This window comes from Mus caroli, chromosome 10, assembly GCF_900094665.2.
Source record: "Mus caroli chromosome 10, CAROLI_EIJ_v1.1, whole genome shotgun sequence".
Classification (NCBI taxonomy): Eukaryota; Metazoa; Chordata; class Mammalia; order Rodentia; family Muridae; genus Mus; species Mus caroli.
In genome coordinates this window covers 70,023,860-70,044,906 of record NC_034579.1, presented here as the reverse complement: position 1 = coordinate 70,044,906, position 21,047 = coordinate 70,023,860, and the positions used below count along the sequence as shown (strand labels likewise).

The 21,047-nt window shown below is 47.1% G+C and overlaps 1 protein-coding gene across 1 annotated transcript in view; it reads right to left on the bottom strand.

Moving 5' to 3' along the window:
* Positions 1 to 1,166: 1,166 nt before the first annotated feature.
* The window catches only part of LOC110303309 (sodium/glucose cotransporter 1-like), a 54,003-nt gene continuing 34,122 nt past the window's right edge, over positions 1,167 to 21,047 (bottom strand). Inside the window, exons 9-15 of the mRNA XM_021174389.2 lie at positions 17,833 to 17,968; positions 16,441 to 16,548; positions 14,840 to 14,990; positions 10,245 to 10,413; positions 5,764 to 5,979; positions 4,548 to 4,650; positions 1,167 to 2,131 (exon numbers count right to left, since the gene is read on the bottom strand). Coding sequence (XP_021030048.1) covers positions 1,806 to 2,131; positions 4,548 to 4,650; positions 5,764 to 5,979; positions 10,245 to 10,413; positions 14,840 to 14,990; positions 16,441 to 16,548; positions 17,833 to 17,968 — 1,209 coding nt within the window. The 3' untranslated portion in view covers positions 1,167 to 1,805. The remainder of the gene's footprint in view (positions 2,132 to 4,547; positions 4,651 to 5,763; positions 5,980 to 10,244; positions 10,414 to 14,839; positions 14,991 to 16,440; positions 16,549 to 17,832; positions 17,969 to 21,047) is intronic.

Below are 21,047 nucleotides of genomic sequence, written 5' to 3'. Positions count from 1 at the left end.
ATGGTTGTGAGCCACCATGTGGTTGCTGGGATTTGAACTCTGGACCTTCGGAAGAGCAGTCGGGTGCTCTTACCCACTGAGCCATCTCACCAGCCCCTGTTGTTGCTTTATACATCTCTATGGGAAAACAAGTTTTTGTCACATGTGTCCTGTTATTGTGAATATAAACAGCTTGAACGCATGAGAACTTTATTCGTGTGACTGCTCTTAACCCCCAGAGTATAAATTGTCTGATGCTCTGAATAAAGTTGGGGCTACAGCCTGCCTGATACTTTACTCCACCTCATCTTTAGGCTCCAGTCCGAAGGTCCTGAGTTCAAATCCCAGCAACCACATAGTGGCTCACAACCATCTGTAATGAGATCTGACGCCCTCTTCTGGTGCACCTGAAGACAGCTATAGTGAACTTAGATATAACAAATAAATAAACCATAAAAATAAAACAAACAAAAAAGTGTTGATGCGATGTACTCTTTTCTATCAGAGGGTTAAATGTGGACAAAGGAAGAAGTTTGTAAAGACACCCGCCAGCAAAGTCCCTCCCCAAGTCTGCTTAAAAAAAGAAAAGAAAAGAAAAAAAAATCAAAGCTCAAGGGAGAGTCCTATTCTCAAAAGTTGCACTTTGCTGGTCAGCTCTGCTGTTCTGAATTAGTCGATCACATAAAGCATATGAGGCCAGGTTCTGACCAATCAGAGTGAAGCACAGGACCCCTGTTTGGTGGGCTTGCTTGCTTGTTTGCTGATGTAGATCCGTGCAACCTACAGAAGTGAAACTCTTGCCTTGTGGAAATCTGTCAGATGGTGTGGTCATTTTCTTGGGACCTCCGGACCCATTTCTAACAGGGCACAACATATTGGGGAGGTGGGGAGCGAGGCACACTGGCTCTCAAAACTGTCTGATGAAGAATCGAAAAAGAAACGAGGGACTGGGTATGTCAGTAAGAATACCTTGAGGGTGTGGTTTGCACAGCTCTGAGTGGGCCTTCCCCAGGTCCCTTCAAGACACCTGAAAGTTTTGCTAATGCCACAGGTCATTTATTATGATCTGAGAAGAAGAAAGAGAAGTTTAGGGAATTCCCAGAGAGACATAGCCCAGGATGCCTGGACAGGTAGGCTAAAAGAATCTTACCCATAGGCCCTCGCTCTTATTATAAGAAACGGGGTGTGGCTAAGAAGAGCTCATAGCAAAGGAGTGGCCTCTACCCTCTAGGGAATCAAGGCAACAGAAGCCAGTCTGTGGTAAGTGGTTTAAGAACCAGTTCCTTTAGAGCATCCCTGACCAGCTGAAGGTCGCACCCAGGAGGTAGCTGTTGCTCCCTGGTGGCTTGAGTGGTCGTCGTTGGCATTGATTCAACACCTGTGGGCGACAGCCTGCAGCAAGAGTGGAGCAAGACTTTGGCCACTGGCATCCGTCAGCTGGGCCATGCCTCCCTCCCAGATGCTTAGACAGCAAAGCGATATTGAGTGGGGAGATTTTAAAAATATATCCCAAAATTATCATAGATTTCTTTTTTAAAGCCAGCATTGAATTAAAAAAGGAAAGCCTGGATTGCCTAAGAAATTTAGAGACGAGGTTTCACCTCAGAGAGGAGCACAAGTCCTCACCCGCACAGTTTGTAAACACAGGGACGGCTTTGTCTCTGGTCCATGCATGCGCGCCAGTTGTTATTGCTCGTGGCACACTGGGAGACCTAGTGTTCACTGGTGATGTCTTTGGCCCCATATTGTTGGGTCTCTATAAAGGGACCACTTCATCCCTCCATAATGAGGCAGGCAGGCTGGGAAAGGCAGCAAGTCCTGGGTCATCAGGCAAAATAGACGTGCGCAACAATGAGAAGCAGGAACAAAAGGATGGCGCTAGCCTGCACGACTCTCTTCCAGAAGAGGCTCTCGGGTTCGTCGTTCCAGTCTTTCATCCTATCCACGTGTTCCTCGCTCTTTCTGGCTGCCATTCTCCTGGCCAGAATCTCAAAGGCCGTTGACCTGTCGCTGGATACCACCTTCTTCCAGGTGTCCTCTAACTCCTCCACCGTGGTGTTCTCCGGGCCTGTCTTACACTTTGACTGAGTGTCGAGACCGCAGAACAAGTCCCAGAACTTCCAGAGGCAGGTGTGGGCCTCCCCAAACATACCTGGAACAGAGGGAATGGATTGGTCATAGCGTCAAGCAGGCTTGAATTCAGCAGCATGAAGTTCCTAGGATTCATATGAAAGCCCGTTGTCAGCCTGTGCAAGGAAAGTTCTTAGAGAAAACGACCAAGACATCACTGGATGAGAAAGGGGTTTGGGGAGTATTGGGGGTGCTGAAAGCTCAGAGTCGTGCCCATATCCTCTCGATTAGGCAGCCCAAGTAAGCGCTATAGGAGCCCACTGTGTTACATATGTCAATATATGTTATAATACCGTTCTCCATCCTTGCAGGTCTACACCTGCTGTCTTAGTCAGGGTTTATATTCCTGCACAAAGCATCATGACCAAGAAGCAATTAGGGAGAGGGGGGAAGGGGGCTGGTGAGATGGCTCAGCAGGTAAGAGCACTGACTGCTTTTCCAAAGGTCCTGAGTTCAAATTCCAGCAACCACATGGTGGCTCACAACCATCAGCAATGAGACCTGGCACCTTCTTCTGGGAAGTCTGAAGTCAGCTACAGTGTACTTATGTAAAATAATAAATAAATATTTGGGCCGGAGAAAGCAGGGACTGAGGGAGCAGAGTTGACTGGAGTGAGCAGAGGTCCAAAAAGAAAAAAAGAAAAGAAAGAAACAAGTTGGGAAGGAAAGGGTTTATTCAGCTTACACTTCCACATTGCTGTTCATCACCAAAGGAAGTCAGGACAGGAACTCACACAGGGCAAGAACTTGGAGGCAGGAGCTGATGCAGAAACCATGGAGGGATACTGCTTACTGGCTTGCTTCCCCTATCTTGCTCAGCTTGCTTTCTTATAGAACCAAGACTACTAGCCCAGGGATGGCACCACCCACCATGGGCCATCCCTTCTTGATCACTAATCGAGAAAATGTCTTACAGCTGGATCTCATGGAGGCATTTCTTCAAGGGAGGCTCCTTTCTCTGTGATAACTCCAGCTTGTGTCAAGTTGACACATGAAACCAGCCGGTACACCTGCCCCCTGAGGTCATTATGCTTCAGAGGACAGAGGAACCCCATAAATCCTAGAAACGGACATTGTTCTCTTTAGTAACTTCTAGGCCGTGTCTTTTCTGGGAAGCTCTAGTCTTCTTTGTGGCCAGCAGGGACAACTGCAGATACCTGGACTCCAGAGGACCATCCTAAGGCTATCCAGAAGAGGAGCCTAGTAACTCCGGAAGGCTGCTATTCCTTTCTCTGGGACTTCTAACTGAAGTTGCACATCACCCCAGAGTCTGTCTACGCTGATGGTGCTGGCTAACCCCTCAGAACCAGTGCTGGCCAGCATCAGCACCATGCTAAGCTCTATCCCACTACTCTTGACCTAGCCTTTGCCTAGTATGTGACCTCTCCTGGACACTCCTGGAAATAGGGCCCTGCCGGGTGACCAAACAACTCCATTTTAGTCAGAGCTGGTTGTGCTGTGACATCTGATGTCTCCTGAGCCCATGTCTCCTGCCTCCTGTCCCTGCAGCTGAGGCTGGAGATTTGCCACAACAGGAGAGGCCTCAGGAACAGTGGAACTATCAGCCGGAGAACATGACTTCCATTGCAAAGGTGATGGAGACCAGTGGCCAGGGGGGGACCAGTTGGTGACATAGTTATCTCATTTTGTGGCTGGCGACTCCTGATCCCCCGTCATCCTGTGGCTTCTGGTCTTAAATTATCCATTACTCGGTCAAGCACAGGCTGCAGGGAGAAGCATTGGAGCTATTCAGAAAAGTCATCCAGTGATTCAGCCAGAGCTCAAAGCCACATAAGGCTATGTGGTGAGCATCAGGCTGTTTCGGGGACAGAGAGTACACATTTCGAGGATCCCGGGCTCGCTGACTGGTTACCTGACTGCGGAGGGCTTCCTCTCCCCAGCTCGAAAGTGTTGTTTGTTATGATAGAATTCTGAGCAGAAGAAACTTGAGGGGGATTCCCCACTCTGGGCCTTCTTTTACACACTAGTACTCTTCTCTCAGCATTGCACTTCCGGTACGCTCTGTTAGAGATATGTCGTGTGTGTACTGTATGTCCGTGGGGGCTAAACCCAAAGACTGGTTCTTGAGACTTGAGCTTCACCCATCGCCCGAACATTGCTGGGGAAGGTTTCTAGAGCACTAGGCTTTCCTGGATCCCTTTTCTCTCTCCAATGCCCCCTCATCGCCTGGCTCGCCCATCCTTCAGCCTAATCTTTTCTTCCCTTCCCTCCCCTCCAGGGTCCACCTGGTCTCACAGACTCCATGTGTGCAAACAAGCCCAGAGGCATTTTAGTGGGGAGAAAGCGAGCAATAGAAGTCGTTCTATCCAGATGTGTCTGGGGGTAAGGATGATGGGGTAGGTGGTGTTTGGGGCAGCTGCCCCAGCTTCGGGATCCACACAGGCTAGCTTCCCAAGGCTGTAGCTGTTTATCGTTACCTGGCTGGGATGTGAAGCTGGGGAAGGCCTTCCATCTCATCTCTTTGTCTAAAGCCACTCTCCTCTGTTGGCTGTTACGTAAACTCCAGCAGAGACCGTGGAGCTGGGTGTGGAGAGAGCAGGGTAGCAGTGTCACCATGGGACCTTGGCCTACAGACATATATCCAAATTGGCTCTGCTTATCTTCTTATAACAGGTTTCCCCTAAGTAACCTAGGCTGCCTTGAAATTTGCTACTTACCCAGCTGACCTAAACTTGGAATACCTCTGCCTCTGTCATTTCTTTTCTTTCCTTTTTTTTTTTCTTTTTTCTTTTTTTTCCAAGACAGGGTTTCTCTGTGTAGCCCCGGCTATCCTGGAACTCACTCTGTAAGCCAGGCTGGCCTCGAACTCAGAAATCCACCTGCCTCTGCCTCCCAAGTGCTAGGATTAAAAGCGTATGCCACCACTGCCCAGCTTGTCATTTCTGACTTAACTTTGGACAATAGTCTTCACCCTTTTGTCCAGACTAGGTAAAGCTACAAGCAAGGTACTTGGTCTTGCATGTCCATACCCATCTGTGTTGCTCCCTCTTGATTGACAGGTGGGTGCCCAGGACCCTCACTCCTGCCAACACTAATTCCTTGTGCTAGAGTGTCAAACAAAGTAGGTTACAAAGTGGAGCCAGGTCAGGCTTTGGAGCATGTAACAAGAGCACTTAATAGGCTCATTACCTTGAGCAACTTATTTAACTTCTCTAAGCCCAAGCTTTCTAATAAATACATAAAACAGATGCCTGGCACTTACCTCCTGGGGGGAGTAGGAAATAGCTTGTGAAGAGGTGGCTGAGACCTATTTCTGGGGCCTCTATCCCCTGGCCCTTCTGCGAGGACTGCCCTGAGGGCATTGATCTATACTGAGATTAGTGAACTCAATGTTTCAGATACAATAAGCCCTTCTTCGTAAGTCTAACTCGCAGGCTTAAATGAGTTTGTAGTTGATGGATCATTGAATAGCTTTTGTTTATTGTTTATTATTATTATTATTATTATTATTATCACTATCATTATTGGGGATTGTTGAGCCAACACGAAATTGCAACCAGGATCCTTTCTGTGGCCCTTTGCCCATTTCTGACAGACTCCACCCACAGCCTCCCTATTTCCAGGACTCCAGCCATTCTTCCCTCATTCATGATTTACCCTGGGACTCTTCCTCGAGCCTCCTGACAGACTTACGTGGTGATCTGGAATCGGTTCCGTGGCTAAGGAGACGGCCAGTATGATCAGAATGGTGACCAGGAAAAGGCAAAAGCCAAAATAGAGGTAATGGAGGCCACAGATGAATATGGGACACTGGCGGTCTCTCCCGCAGGTCACCGGGCCATAGAAAAACTCAGCCAGCAGTCGAAAGACACCAATTGTGGTTCCTACAATCAGCCCCCAGAAGGTGCCCTGCCAAAGAAGCCGGACAAGAGTTAGACAAAGATAAAGTATTAGGCAAGACAACGTGGCTTCTCCCTCCCTTTGTTGATGAACTGGGTTCTAAAGTTAAGTGTGTTGTAATGGGGGCATTGATACCTTGCAGACAAGAGTCTAAGCAAGGGAGGAGATGCCAGGCTGTGGCACTGTCCCTTACAGGGGACTTAGGAAGAGTTGGGAATGCTTTTAACTGAGGCATCTCAAACTGTGTCGGAAAGAGCTTCATCTTCCTTTTCCCTACGTGGGAGCCCAGCTCCGAGAGCTCGGGTCAAACCTAGGAGCCAGCTCCAGCTCATTCCCTTTCTTTGCTCTTCTCTTCATCCTCCAGTGAATCACATTGGCCCCTGCTTCCAAAATGTGTCCTGAGCCCAGTCCCTTCCCATGGCCCTCACCTCCTCCAGCTTTTCTCATTCAGGGGGCCACATCTTGTTCCTAACTGTCCCTGGCTCTGCAGGAGCATCTACTAGAGAATGCCAAGCCTCTTCCTGGACCCTCCAGTGACTTCTCAGCACCTGTCACCAGGATCAAGCCTCACTCCTATAGTGTGCTTCACCCCTGCACCATGCTTCACCCCTATGCCATGCTTCACTCCTACACATGACTAAGCTCACCAAGCTTCACTACTCCCCACTTGGTCACTCAGCTCCAGCTAGCTGAGCCTGCTTCTGCATCCCAAAGATGCCCACTTCACTTTTGGCATGAGTTCTTGCCCTTGCCCTTCTTCCTGCTTAGAATTGTCCCCACATCTTGGAACTTCTTTGATTCCAGGTCAGTTCCTTCTCTCACTGAGCTGTGTCCCTGTTTGTCCACCCACATAGCCCACCCTGTAACCTTCATGATCCTTCATAGTCCTTTTTAAATATTTTATCTTTTATTACTTTTGATTATGTTATGTGCCTTTCTTGGTTAGAGTTACCATCGTTATGATGCAACACCACGACTAAAAGCAAGTTGGGGAGGAAAAGGCTTATTGGCCTTATATTTCCACATCATAGCCTATCATCAAAGGAAACCAGGACCGGAACTCAAACAAGGCAGGAACCTGGACGCAGGAGCTGATGCAGGCCTCACCCCTACACCATTTCTCTGCTGCTTACTGGTTTGTTCTCTATGGTTTGCTCAGCCTGATTTCTTATAGAGTCCAGGACCACCAGCTCAGGGATGGCTCCACCCACAATGGGCTGGGCCCTTCCCCATCAACTAAGAAAATGCCCGGGCTGGAGAAATGGCTCAGTGGTTAGGAACACTAACTGTTCTTCCAGAGGTCCTGAGTTCAATTCCCAGCATGTGGTCATGGTGGCTCACAACCATCTGGAACTGGATCTGATGCCCTCTTCAGGTGTGTCTGAAGACAGCTCCAGTGTACTCATATATATATAAAATAAATAAATCTTTAAAAATGAGAAAAAAGAAAATGCCCTAGATGCTTGCCGACAGCCTGATCTTATGGAGGCATTTTCTCCACCGAGGCTCCCTTCTCTCTGATGACTCTAGCAGCTCCAGTTCGGTTGACATGAAACCAGCCAGGACAGTGCCTGTGTATAGGTTTGCACACATGCATGTCCAGAGGCCTCATGGAGTCCTAAAGCTGGGGGGGTCACAGACAGTTTTGATATACGCGACGTGAGTGCTGGGAACTGAACTTGGGTCCTCTGCAAAAGCAGGAAATACTCTTTAACGAGTGAACGGATCTCTCCCACCCACCCCACCCTGCCCCACCGCCCTTCTTAAATACTCTGTTACTATCACAAAGATTTGTCAGCTCACTTTATGTCATCTCCTTCCCCCAATTAGATTGTCTGCCTGCTCTATAAAGGCAGGGAGTAGATATTGGCTCAGACTCTTTCAGGCTGGGGGTGGATGTGAGTCGGGATCCCTACAGAGGGGGAACAAAAGCTCAGCATTTGGTCAAAGGACCCAAAGGGATCACTTCCCGAAGGAGATAGGAAGGAAGAAAATGATTACACTGTGCAGAGCTGGGAGGGAGAGAGAGCCTGACAAAATGCTTTAGGTTAACAGAGGCAACCATGAAAGTGTGTACAGTATATCTGCAACCTTGAGCCAGGGACAGTGGGAGAGCTTTGGGGGTGTCCCAATATCCCAAGTTTTGTTGTCATCAGAGAGAGGTAGACTTCTGTGACCACCTCCCCTCCAGCCCATCCCTTTCCAAGGAGAACAAAGCTAAGCCACTCTGAGGTCCAGGCTACTCCCCTGACATTTATGCTGCTAAATTAAGTCTTCGTGAGCTGGGTGGACTGGCAGCCCTGGCAGGTGGCCTAAGGGGCTGAGCAGCTGAGACAGGCCTTGGAGAGAATCTCTGCCAGGTGGAGCAGCCAGAATATATTCCTGGCAAAGCAAGCAGTCCTTGAAGGAAGAAGAGTCAAGCGGGTAGGAGACAGTTCAGCAGTTACCGGTTTGGAGCAGCCTGGAACTGTGGGCTGTCCACGGAGAAGGAAGGATCTGACACAAGTGTGTGTGTGTGTGGGGGGGCGGATCACAAATGGCCTTGGGTGTGTGCATGGGATCTTGTGCAAGGCCAGGCTGCTCAATTCTGTCCAGGGTTACAAGAAAGTTTAAGACAGGGCTGGTAAGGTGGCTCAACGGGTAAAAGCACCGACTGCTCTTCTGAAGGTCCTGAGTTCAAATCCCAGCAACCACATGGTGGCTCCCAACCATCTGTGATGAGATCTGAAGACAGCTACAGTGCACTTACATAGAATAAATAAATAAGTAAATATTAAAAAATAAAACTATTAAAAAAGAAAGTTTAAGACATAACTCAAAATAAATAAATCAACCAATCAATAAATAAAGACAATAAGAAATATAAGACACTCAGGCTAACTATGCCTTTAAAGGAAATTCCCTAAGCCCCGAAAGGCAGTCCAAACATCCAGAAATGTGCTCAATCTAGACTAGAAGAGGATTTCTGGCAGTTAGATAAAAGACTGCATTAACTATGAAGCTGGTCCCTCTACCAAAAGGAGTGGAGGCACTAGCAGAATAGATATATGACTACTTGGGGTGCCTATCAGCACATCAAAGCTCACGCCGGCCTCTGGACTCCCTCTGTATCACAAGTCCCTGCTAGCATGCTCCTCCTTCTTACCCTAATCAGCTGCTCAATAAAGGCAAGGACTAGATACTGGCTCAGGAGTCGAATCTAGAGACTCTTTTGGGCTGGGGTAGATGTAAGACAGGATCTTGAATGCAGAAGAATAGTAACACAGGATATTTGAAGGGATGTGAGGGAGGGGTGGGGTGGGGTAGGGTGTGGTGGGGTGGGAGAGAAAGCTTCATCTATTAAGAGCATTTGCTGCTTTTGTGGAGGACCTAAATTCAGTTCCCAGCACCCATAGCGGGTATCTCGAATCCTATCTCCTGCCTTACCTTAAACCCTCACCAGCCCATGGAGTCCCTCCCTGAACCGACTCATTCTCCTTAATAACCCTGAGATCCCTGCCATGCCCCTCCCCCACTCTGCTCCTAACTCTCTCACTATACTTTCTCTCTTCTCTCTCTGTCTCCCCTTCTTCCACGCCCCCTCCTCTTCCCCCTCCCTTTCTCTCTCTCCCTCCTCTCTGCACTGGCGATGTCCAGTCTACTTCTTTCTTTCTCTGTTCTGGATTCTTTCTGATACCTCTGGCTGTTTTCTCTCACGCCTATAGTAAAAGCTTCTCTTCATCAGCTATACCTTGGAGCAGTCAGGCCATCAGTTTATACACGGAGGATTGTTGATAAAATAAACCATCCATTGGGACCTTTGGGTTTGGAAGAGGGGAGGGTCTTTTTTTTTTTTTTTCTTTTTGGTCTGAAGTGGGACTGAAGAGACAGTTCGAATAATTGTCACAGCCCAGAGACAGTGAAGGAATCTACCGCTGTGATTTAACACAAAGTGTGGGCTCTCTCTGTGGACAGAGGCCATGGAGGGGCAGTTTCCTAGAGGCATCTATGCAGCAGAGGGGTTTTTATCACTTCCACAAGCCTAATGGGGGACAGCTTCATCTGGCAGGGACAGAAGTTTTACAAAGGGAAGAAAACAAAGGAGATAAATCCCTTTCCCTTCGTGCACAACACTGAGTGTAGACCAGCCCCACTGGGCAAGCGATCATCTCTCAGGGAACAGATGATGCCCCCGTGGGAACTCCTGATACCCAAGAGACATCGCTAAGGCTGCTCTTGTAAAGATATCTACGGCATGAAGACAGCCCCTCCCACCATGCCACGGGAACACCCACCTGCTCGTTCACCCTCTTGCAAAAGACAGCCAGCAGAAAGACAGCAGTCATGCTCGGGGTCAGACAGCTCTTAAGAACCTGCATGTACTCGAACAGTATCTCACTGGGGGCCGTTTCTATAATGGGGATCCAGACAATGGTGATGGCGAGCAAGATTATAACAAAAAACCTGTGAATAAAGCCAACACTCAGTGATGACTTGAAGAGATTCCTCCTGCAAAGAAGCCCTGCAAATCCTAACTAGTAGCTTTTCCTTAGTTGTTTATGTTTATTGTTATAACTACTACTGTTGTTGTTATGACCTATTTGGGGGAGAGCTTGGCTGCCTGCTGAGAATGTGTATTCTTTGGTGTTTGAAAGAAATGCGCTATGGATGTCTACTAGAATCTCTTCAATCTATGAGGCCCGCCATTAAAATCAGATGTTTCTGTTTGTTTTTTGGGTAGAGTAAGTTGGAGAGACTGGACTTTTGACATCACCCACACTATTAAGTTGGGACGAATCTGTTTCTTTGTATCTGGTGGTGTTTATTTTATAAAGTTGAGTGCACCAGGACTCTTCTTTAGATCATAATGAAATGATTCTCTTCATCCTTTCAGATTAACTTTGAAGTCTATTTTGTTCCAATAGTTAATACCTTCTTATTTCCTAGTTCCAATTGCTTGGAATGTTTTTCCCCATCTTTTACTTAACATGGCATCCATTTTGGTGGTAAAATACGTTTTGAGGCAGCGAAGAGATGAGTCTGGTTGAGTTTTGTTTTTTTTTTACCTCAATCTCTGAAGGCACAAGGTCTCTGTGCTCACAGATTAGCACTGGGTAGCCAGGAATATTAAACATATATCCTGTCTCTTCAAAGGAAGAGATATATAACCTGTGTTCTGCCCACAAAGCTTGGAACAGAGGTGGCTAATGGGCTGGTGATCTGTGCTATGTGTAGGGCCTGGCAGTACTTGGCTCCCCTAGACTGTTATATTTACCTCAGTCATTCTCCCTAGAACCTTGAATGTTGTTTCTTAGTCAATAGAACCCACCTTTGTGGGAGAAGTCAGATATACTTTACAGACAGGAGCAGAGGTGATTAATAGCCTGATGACCTCTGTGTTACCTGTATGACTGAGACCACACTGGATCCTCCCTCAGGCCCTTAAGATGTCACTCGTAGTCAATCTATAGAACCCATCTTTACAGAAGAGATCTAAAGTGGAAATTTCTGGTTATGTCATGAGAAGCAGACTCGAGTGATGTTTTGCTGAAGCGGGCCCGTGAGAGGACATGTGACATTGGAGAGAGTATAAACAGGACTCAACAGACAGTGGTGGAACGCTTGTGTAGCGATGCTTCATTGGTCTTGAATCTTCACTGATCTTTACTTCGCTGAGAGAGGCAGAGAACTTCTCCTGGTGTCCTCACTGGTTCTGGTCACTCCCAGTGACTCCTGCTGATTCGACAGAGGCCTGGCTCTTTTTGCTGGATCCTGCCGCCCGAGCTGATCTGTGTTTGGTGACATTTTTTGAACTGGACTGCTGGTATCCTGACAACAGAGATTGGAATCACCACAAAGAACTACTTCTAGACAGGTCCACATCCCTTGTTCTATTTACTATCTCTTCTCCCCTGTCTTTGGACAGTGGGCTAGAAGGGGGGTGGGGGTCGAAGCATTTAAAAACCCTTATTTAAGTAGGTTTTGAAATATCTAAGCCTACAGAGACCACATGTACTTTACAATGAGTTTTGATGTGGTCATGCCTTAAGCTTTATACTGTGAACACAGAATTAAGCTGTCACCAGGAAGCTTTTTTTTTTTTTCCAAAATTTTGTTGTACTCAAGTATGCAAAAATAAACTGTTCGGTGTCTGAGATTCAAGTTTAAACTAAAACTGGCTACTGAGTCGTGTTGGTTTGGAGACTCTCTCTCTCTCTCTTTGTTTTTTGTTTGGTTTTTCGAGACAGGGTTTCTCTGTGTAGCCCTGGCTGTCCTGGAACTCACTTTGTAGACCAAGCTGGCCTTGAACTCAGAAACCTGCCTGCCTCTGCCTCCCGAGTGCTGGGATTAAAGGCATGTGCCCCCATGCCCGGCTCTGAGTCGTATTGAAACAGACCTCCTTCTTGCCTCATGGGGACCCACACTCGGCTGCATGTGATGTTTGCTGGGGTACCACATACCACACGCACACACCAATCTGCCAGTCTGTATCTCTTTACTACAGAATCAATGCCATTAGTAGTCAGAGTTCTTGAAGTCAGCCCTAATTCCTGACACTTTGCTGAGTCGGCTGTGTTCCATATTTTCTTATTTTTCATCTTACCAGCTCTTCTGTGTTTTTCTTTCTCTTCAGTCCAAAGGATTCCTTCAAATACAGTCTGTAGAGCTGGCTTAGTAGACATAAACTCCTGTAAACAGTTTTTTTTATCATGGGGAGATGTCTTGGTTAAGGTTTTACTGCTATGAACAGACACCATGACCACGGTAAATCTTTTAAGGACAAATTTTACTTGGGGCTGCCTTACAGGTTCAGAGGTTGGTTCAGTCCTTTATCATCAAGGCAGGCATGGTGCAGGAGGAACTGAGAGTTCTACATCTTCATCTGAAGGCTGCTAGGAGAAAACTGGCTTCCAGGCAGCTAGGATGAAGGTCTTAAAGCTCACACCCACAGTGACACACCTACTCCAACAAGGCCACACCTTCTAATAGTGCCACTCCCTGGCCTGAGCATGTACAAACCATCACAGGAAGTTTTTCTTTCTCCCTGTATTATAGAAGATAAGTTTCCTGGGTATAGTAGTCAGGGTTGGTAGTTTTGTCTTTCAGAATTTGAAATACTTTATTCCAAGCACCTCCTTGTTTTTAAAGTTTCTGCTGAAAAGTCCGTTATTATTCTGATGGGTCTGCCTTTGCGTGTGACTTGGTGTTTCTGTCTTGCAACTTTGAATATACTTTCTTTGACCTATATATTTAGTACTTTAACTATAATATAACATGTGGAGAGCCGACTTCCTTATTTCATTCAGTCATTTGTGTTCTCCTGAAATTCATCCAAGAGTTTGTGTCTCCTTTGGGTCTTTGAACACAATTGTAATCATTCGTTTGAATTCTTTGTTTGGAATTTCATCTAATTCACGCTCGTCAGAGGCTTGGTGATTTCTTTGAGTGGGGGTCATACTACCTTGCTTTTCATGTGTCTTACGTGCTGATCTTTGTGCATCTAGGGTTAAGTCACAAAGTTAAATTGCACCTATTCTTTTCATTGCAGTGTCTCCAGTATTTAAGAAGAACTAGATCCCGGAGCTGGAGAGATGGCTCAGTGGTTAAGAGCCCTGGCTGCTCTTCCAGAGGTTCCGAATTCAATTCCCAGCAACCCCATGGTGGCTCATAACCATCTGTAATGGAATCTGATGCCCTCTTCTAGTGTGCCTGAAGACAGCTACAGTGTACTCATATACAATAAATAAATAAATAAATAAATAAATAAATAAATAAACAAACAAATAAATAAATCTTGGCTATTGATCTGTTTGTGGTGCATTATGTTGAAGAAGAAGAAAAGGAGGAGGAGGTGGGACGGGGAGAGGGAGAAGGAGAAGGAGAGGGGGAGTGGGAGGAGAGAAGGAGGAGGAGGAGAAGGAGAAGGAGAAGAAGAAGAAGAAGAGGAGGAGGAAGAGGAGGAGGAGGAAGAGGAGGAGGAGGAAGAGGAGGAGGAGGAGGAAGAAGAACTAGATTGTATTACGGCAAGGTGTCCCTTTCCCCTGGTAGACCACTAGACCAAATTCTCAGTATTCCACAGATAGTAGAATAGTCCTTGCTGCTGCTGCTTCTGCTGCTGTTGCTGCTGACCAGTCTCAGATCTCCTGGCATTCTTTCCTGGGTTCTCAGAAATGCCTGTCACATACAGATGCTAGTCTCTAAGTAGTCCTACATGCGTAAGGTCATAGACTGGTCACAGCTCTAAGGGGCTGTGTGCCACTTGGAACCTGAGTAGACATCCCCCTCCAGACTCTGGGTCTGACCAAGCTTTCACCTTACTGTTGTTATGTGATTTTGTTGTTTTGGTTTGGTTGACTTGGGTCGGGTTTGCTTGCTTGCTTGCTTGATTGATTGATTGATTGATTGATTGATTGATTGATTTAAAGGGGGAAAGAAGGGCCACGGAGTTAGGTAGGCAGGGAAACAGGGAGCATCAAGGAAGAGTTAGAGGAGGAGAAAAGCGTGACTGTAATATAATGTTTGAAAAAAATGTTTTTCCTCATTAAAAAAAGAAAAGTGAAAGTTGCTTTTAACAGTTTTCCTTGGGATTAAGTAAAATAATAGTTCAGCTTATATAAATATCCTCTGATGGACTGCTTAGGAGAGGTACCTTACACTATGCTCATTTTTATACTTATTATAATCAATAGTTCCTTTGTTAAACCACATGGAAACAGTACTCTGTGTGACAACCAGCGCCTTACATTATCATCGCAAAGCTGCATAAAAACATTTCCACTCACACCCACACGGATTGAGAAGAGAAAAACAATGATTCTATGTCAAGTATTAACAGCCTCCTTTCCAGACAGTCACTGACATCGCTGGCTGACCTGACTGGACACCTCACCTGCCAGCTATCATCAGCTCCTTCTCGGTGGCCGTGGGCCGAATCCAGGTATAAATGTTCAGCGTGAACAGGGCGCTGGAACTGTTGAAAATAGACGTCAAGGAAGACATGAGGGAGGCGCACACTGTGGACAGCAGAAAGCCTTGCAGGCCTGGAAGGAAAAGAATACACTGCCTGGACTGACAGCTCCCTGACCAGGCCAGCGAGGGCCTCTGCCGCCAAAGGAACACTGCCAGACGCCAGTGTGTGCTTTCAGACAAGCAGCCTGGACGAACCTGGAGTGGAATTCCATCGAGGACGCTCCCTGTTACACTTGTTCTTCGTTGGCGACAGGACAACAGTTGCCTGCCGCTTCCTTACAGGATAATGGGAGCTATGGTTTCTCGGAGGGTTAGTCTGTGCCAGGTTGTAGTGCCCTTGCCTACTACAGCCCTGTGAGGTGGATTGTTTGTGCCCCAACTTGGAGATGTCCTTGCTATAGGCAGGAAGCATGGCTCTTCATCTGTGAAGTGGGCAGACAGTGCCTACCATGAGGACATTAAGATGTAGGTGTTAGGCTAGAGGTTTTGGGATGGGAGCCAAGATGGCATGAACCAGGAAGTCCCTGCCTTTCTCTTCCGGTCCACAGCCTACCATCCCAATAGCCCAGGGAGGACAGAACACACAAAACAGTAGACAAAGTTGACACCTAGTATCGGATTCCAAAGTGACCACCGGACCTAAGACCCACTTACAGGACCCTAAACTCACCTAATAAATCTATGCCTATACCTTACCATCAACTACCACTTCTTCTTCCCTACCCTATAGAAAGCCCCTACCCCAGCTCAGGGGCAACTTCCCTGACCTCCTCCTGTGAGATCAGGGAAACCCACCCGAGAGCTGTCCCCAGCAAACCCGCCTTTACACTTTAATTTGGCTCAGTTTGGCTTAGTGAGGCTGTGGAGAAGCCGTGCAGTAGAGAAGGTAAGTAGATGAGTTCACACAGTATCCAAACAGAGGAAGCATTCACCCAACACTCTAGAGATGTCATAGCATGGACCACCACCTGCTGCCTGGTAGGAGCGCTGTTCTGTTTGAATTTGCTTTGTTTTGTTAGATTTTTTTTCAGAACAGGGTTTCTCTGTGTAGCCCTGGCTGTCCTCTGTAGACCAGGCTGTCCGTGAACTTCTAAAATATTTATTTGGTCATTTCATTGGAATCTGGTGAAGAGAGTGTGAAGGTTCACTGCTGCCTATTACAGAACGGTGGCTGACTGCTGGGTAACTGGGTAATGAGTTTGAAGATAACACTGTTCTTGCTGGTGTTTTGCTTACAACAAAGACTTAGGCTGTATGGAACCAGTTTCTGAATAAATGAGCAGGTGACCTAAATAATACAATCAAATGTGTATAGGGTGTGCCTCTGTGAGGATGTGTATACTTCAGTGTGGGAAGGAAAGAGAGGGCTGAGGCTTCCAATGCTAACCCCTTCCAACACACAGCTTGCCTCTACATGCAGCGTGATGGGCTGGCTGGTAAGGAAGTCATTCCTGGAGGCTCCTCCTACCTGCCTTCCCAAAGGCAGTCGTGGAACCCTTGGTGGAAAGGTCCACTTCTTACCATGAGGCATCACTCCTAAGACCAGCACTGGGTAAGCCAGGGCACTACAACCGGTTCCTCGGCCACAGAACTTCTGGCATTCTGAAGGCACGACACAGGCCACCTGATCTGCAGAGAGAAGTACGGGTTGGATCAACATCCGGGTCATAGGGCTCTCAACTCTGAGCTTGCAGGGAGGGGAAGCAGATCAGGAACCGAACTTGGACAGGGCGGTGTCAGACTCCTCATTCACCGCAGGCTTATCCAATCCAAGATCCTTCTTCTACACAAAGGGATAAAGAGCTGGGACTCGGGATCCAGGACGTCAAATCCTCTGTCCTTCTGCTGATCCCGGAGCAAGCCACGGAACCTCTACAAAGCTTTCAAAGGTCCTGATGAAGTGCTAAGAAAGCCCTTGAACCATCCACCACGTACTAACGTTGGACCTGGGATCTCAGAAATTCACTACTCTTTGCCCCAAGATGGGCATAGTTCAACATGGTACGTTAGCCTCCCCAAGTCCTGGAGAGCAGAGAGGTCGATTTTCTAGTTATAAATATCCATGAGATCGCATGGCACTGCTTGATTACCGAAGAGCAGATGCAAAGAGTGAGTTGTTGAATCTCCTCTCTATTAAAGCGGGGTGGGGTGGGGGCACACAGAAAAGAGGCATGTCTCGGGGCAGACAGACAGAAGGGTGAGGTAGAGTGAGAGATGGCTGCTGCTCACGTGACTGAACATAAGAGCTGTTCTCCATTTTCTTTGACCTTGAGAGAGACACTTAGCAGGATGCAGTGCTAGAATTCACCCAGGCTACCTGGGCTGCTAGCAATACTTGTCAGAGAAACTGTTCCCTTACCTAACCAATAAGCAAGACTCCTTGCCTGAGAGACAGATCAAACTAGCAAAAGTCAGTCGACACAGGGCTGAAATACATTATGGAATTCTGATCACTCCTTAGGAGAGGCGGACAAGTTATTAGTATTTAGTAGAAAGACTGTGGGCCTTTCTTCTGGTCTTTCTCATAGAAGCAGCCTCTTCAAGATTGTCTCTTGAGTTCCACTGGGAATGCCCCGTCTGGGGCTGTGAGAAACACTGTATCAAAGAGATCCCGGTTCAGCACCTGAGACACAGGCACCAGGCCTGCAATGGGACAGAGCAACCGGAACTCCTAAAGACTGTCTTCCAAAGTTGTGCTGGGCCTTTTGTGGGGAGGAACATGACTGTGTCATGGGAAAATGCGTACATCTGTTTTGCTTAACACCTTGGAATGTCTGCATTGCTGCCTGTCAATTCAAACACATTCTAAAGAGGCCCTCCAGGCAACCCCAATAAGCACTACACCCCGGGAGATACCGTATTTCAGATGTCCTCCAGGTTGCCAAGGGAGCCGTGACAGAATCAAGAATTTACCTGGGTACAAGATACGGCTGATCATGCCCGGCATCACCATGAGGAACATGGGCAGCAGCTTTAAGTAGCCGCACAATAGGCAGCCACCTTCCATGTGAAGCCTGCTCTTTCCTGCCAGAAACCGCTGGACAGAAACCTGCCAAGAACAGAAGAGTGGACAGAGTCGGAGGTGGATTGAGGCTGGGCCACCTCAGCTCAGATGAGATACTTGTCTCTGCTGCGGCAGCATGCTGGGGTTTACTAAAATGGTCGGCCTCCATCCCTACATCTTTGGGCCATCCAGGGTTGGAGAGACATAGGTTACAGATGAACACATCTTGCCCCACTGATATCTAATAAATGGGATGAGGTCATAGTGTATGTTTTGGGACTCTCTGCTAGCAGTGCATACAAGCCGTGGAAATGGAAGGCTCGCAAGCCCCTGGCACGGGGAAGACTTCCTCCTCTCTGCCACCCAGAAGGAGTAGGCCCTTATGGCTGATGAGGGTGAAGGTAAGGCTGTGGAAATAACCAAGTGTTCAGGTGAAGCTTCCTTCATCAAAACTGAAATGAGCTCCTGCAGCCTTTCTTTCTCTTCTCCCCCACCCCCACCCCCATTCCCAGACAGTCCTGACTTGTCCTGGAACTCACTCTGTAGACCAGGCTGGCCTGCCTCCATCTCCTGATGCCGGGATCAAAGGCCTGTGCCACCACGGCTGGCTCTACAGCCTTTTCTTTTTCTTTTCTTTCTTTTTTTTTTTTTTTTTTTTTTTTTTTTTTTTTTTGAGACAGGGTTTCTCTGTATAGCCCTGGCTATCCTGGAACTCACTTTGTAGACCAGGCTGNTTTTTTGAGACAGGGTTTCTCTGTATAGCCCTGGCTATCCTGGAACTCACTTTGTAGACCAGGCTGGCCTCGAACTCAGAAATTCGCCTACCTCTGCCTTCTGAGTACTGGGATTAAAGGCGTGAGGAAATGCCTTCATGAGACTCAGCTGTAAGGCATTTTCTCAGTTAGTGATCAAGGGTGGGAGGGCCTATTGTGAGTTGTGCCATCCCTAGGCTGGTGATCCTGGGTTCTATAAGAAAGCAGGCTGAAGCCAGCACTCGGGAGGCGGAGGCAGGCAGATTTCTGAGTTCGAGGCCAGCCTGGTCTACAAAGTGAGCTCCAGGACAGCCAGGGCTATACAGAGAAACCCTGTGTCGAAAAACAAACAAACAAACAAACAACAAACAAAAAAGCAGGCTGAACAAGCCATGGGAAGCAAGCCAGTAAACAGGATTCCTCCATAGCCTCTGCATCAGCTCCTGCCTCCAAGTTCCTGCCCTGTGTGTGTCCCTGTCCTGACTTCCTTTGGTGATGAACAGCAATGTGGAAGTGTAAGCTGAATAAACCCTTTCTTCCCCAACTTGCTTCTTGGTCATGATGTTTTGTGCAGGAATAGAAACCCCGACTAAGACAACGCCCATGGTGACTTAAAGGCACGGATATAAAATAGTATGTACACTGGGAAATTATTGTGTCTAGAAAAAAAAAAAAAACCCACCACAAGTAAACTGTGTGGTAATGTGATTTTGCAGTAAGAGGATTAGCAGATGGGATTTCCCTTTTTCTCGCCCCATCTTCTTTATTTTCAATGTGTACTTTTAATGACTGGGAAGAATGGAATCATAACACTGCCCCATGTGAGAGAGCTGTGGGCAGCTGCCTCTGGCCTTGGGGTGGGCAGGTGCCAATGCTGAGGGTATGGAGGGAACACGGGCAACAGTTCCTGACCACAGAACATCTGGTCTCCCATGGGAAGTGCCAAACTTGAAATTGTGTAAAAGAAACCCTGTGGAACCCACCATCAACATTAAAACGCGTCTTCTTGAGATGACAGAGGGAAAGAGGGTTCCCTGCCTAAATAAAGGGAACAGAGGGCTTTTGTAATTACTGAACTGGGAGGAAACGGGACAGTCGGTCTCCTGTGGAGCCGACGACACAGAGGTAGAAATGGCTTCCTAAGCTGAGAGAAATGACGTAACTCTGTCTACCCGGAGTCCTAAGCTCGCCAGCCTATTGTCTGCTATAGCTGACAGAAGGATCGCATTAAAAATGCTGGTGAGCCGAGCTGTTTACAGTTTTCTTTTTGCTTATTCGATTAAAAGTTTTTATTAGGGCACTTGTCTGGCATTGGCACGATCCTGGCTTCCATCCCCAGCATGGCAAGTTTGCTTTCTCTTAGACAATTTCCTTCAGGCGGTTATGGATTCGACTCCCGTGCTTTTAAAACGTTAAGTGGCCTTATGTTTTCACCACGGAAACAACACAAAGTAGATTAATACTCCCCCTGTCTTCCATGTGATTCAGTGTCTTCAGGCAAACTAACTACATTCTGTGGAGTCAACCTTATTTTAGATGGGGTGGTGGTGATGATGATGATAGTGGTGATGATGGTGAAGATGATGATTATAATGCTCGGAATCAAATCCAGCACCTTGAAAGCGAAGTAGAAACTCTATGACTGAGTTACAACCCTAGCCCTTGGCTTCACTGAATAAGATCATTTTTAGACTTTGAAAATTTCACATGTGTTTACAATGAAATATGATCATAGCCATTCCACATTGCCACTCTGAAATTACCTCTGAACCACCTCCAGCATACTCCCCCCCCACCCCCTCCCCCACGTTCGTGTTGATTTTTTTCATAGTAAGTCACTAAATCCTGTCTGTGCACGAGTATAGAGCCATCCACCGGAGTATGGGCAACCTACTGTGGCCACACCTCCAAAAAGAATAATTCTCCTTCTACAGACGCTATCAACTGCAAATAGCTCCTCCATTAGGGGCGGGGACTCATGAGTTCCTCCCTCATCTGTACTAGAATTTTGGCTGGCTTGATTGGTCAGCAATATAAAAAATAAAACTGATAAAAATCAACAGCATGAATGAAAGAAAGCCAACATGGAAAAAGCAGAGGCAGAGGGAGGGAGAGAGGAGAGATCAACACCCACTTAGGATATTTGAAAAAGCCAGTGCGCCACCATGCCTGGCAATAATAAATCTTAAAAAAGAAAGAAAGAAAAGAAAAGAAAGAAAGAAAGAAAGAAAGAGAAGAGAAGAGAAGAGAAGAGAAGAGAAGAGAAGAGAAAAAAAAAGAATAGAAAAAGCCATGGGGAGACACTATTTTATGATGATCTCAGAATAAGCCGGGCAGTGGTGGCACACACCTTTAGTCCCAGCACTTGGGAG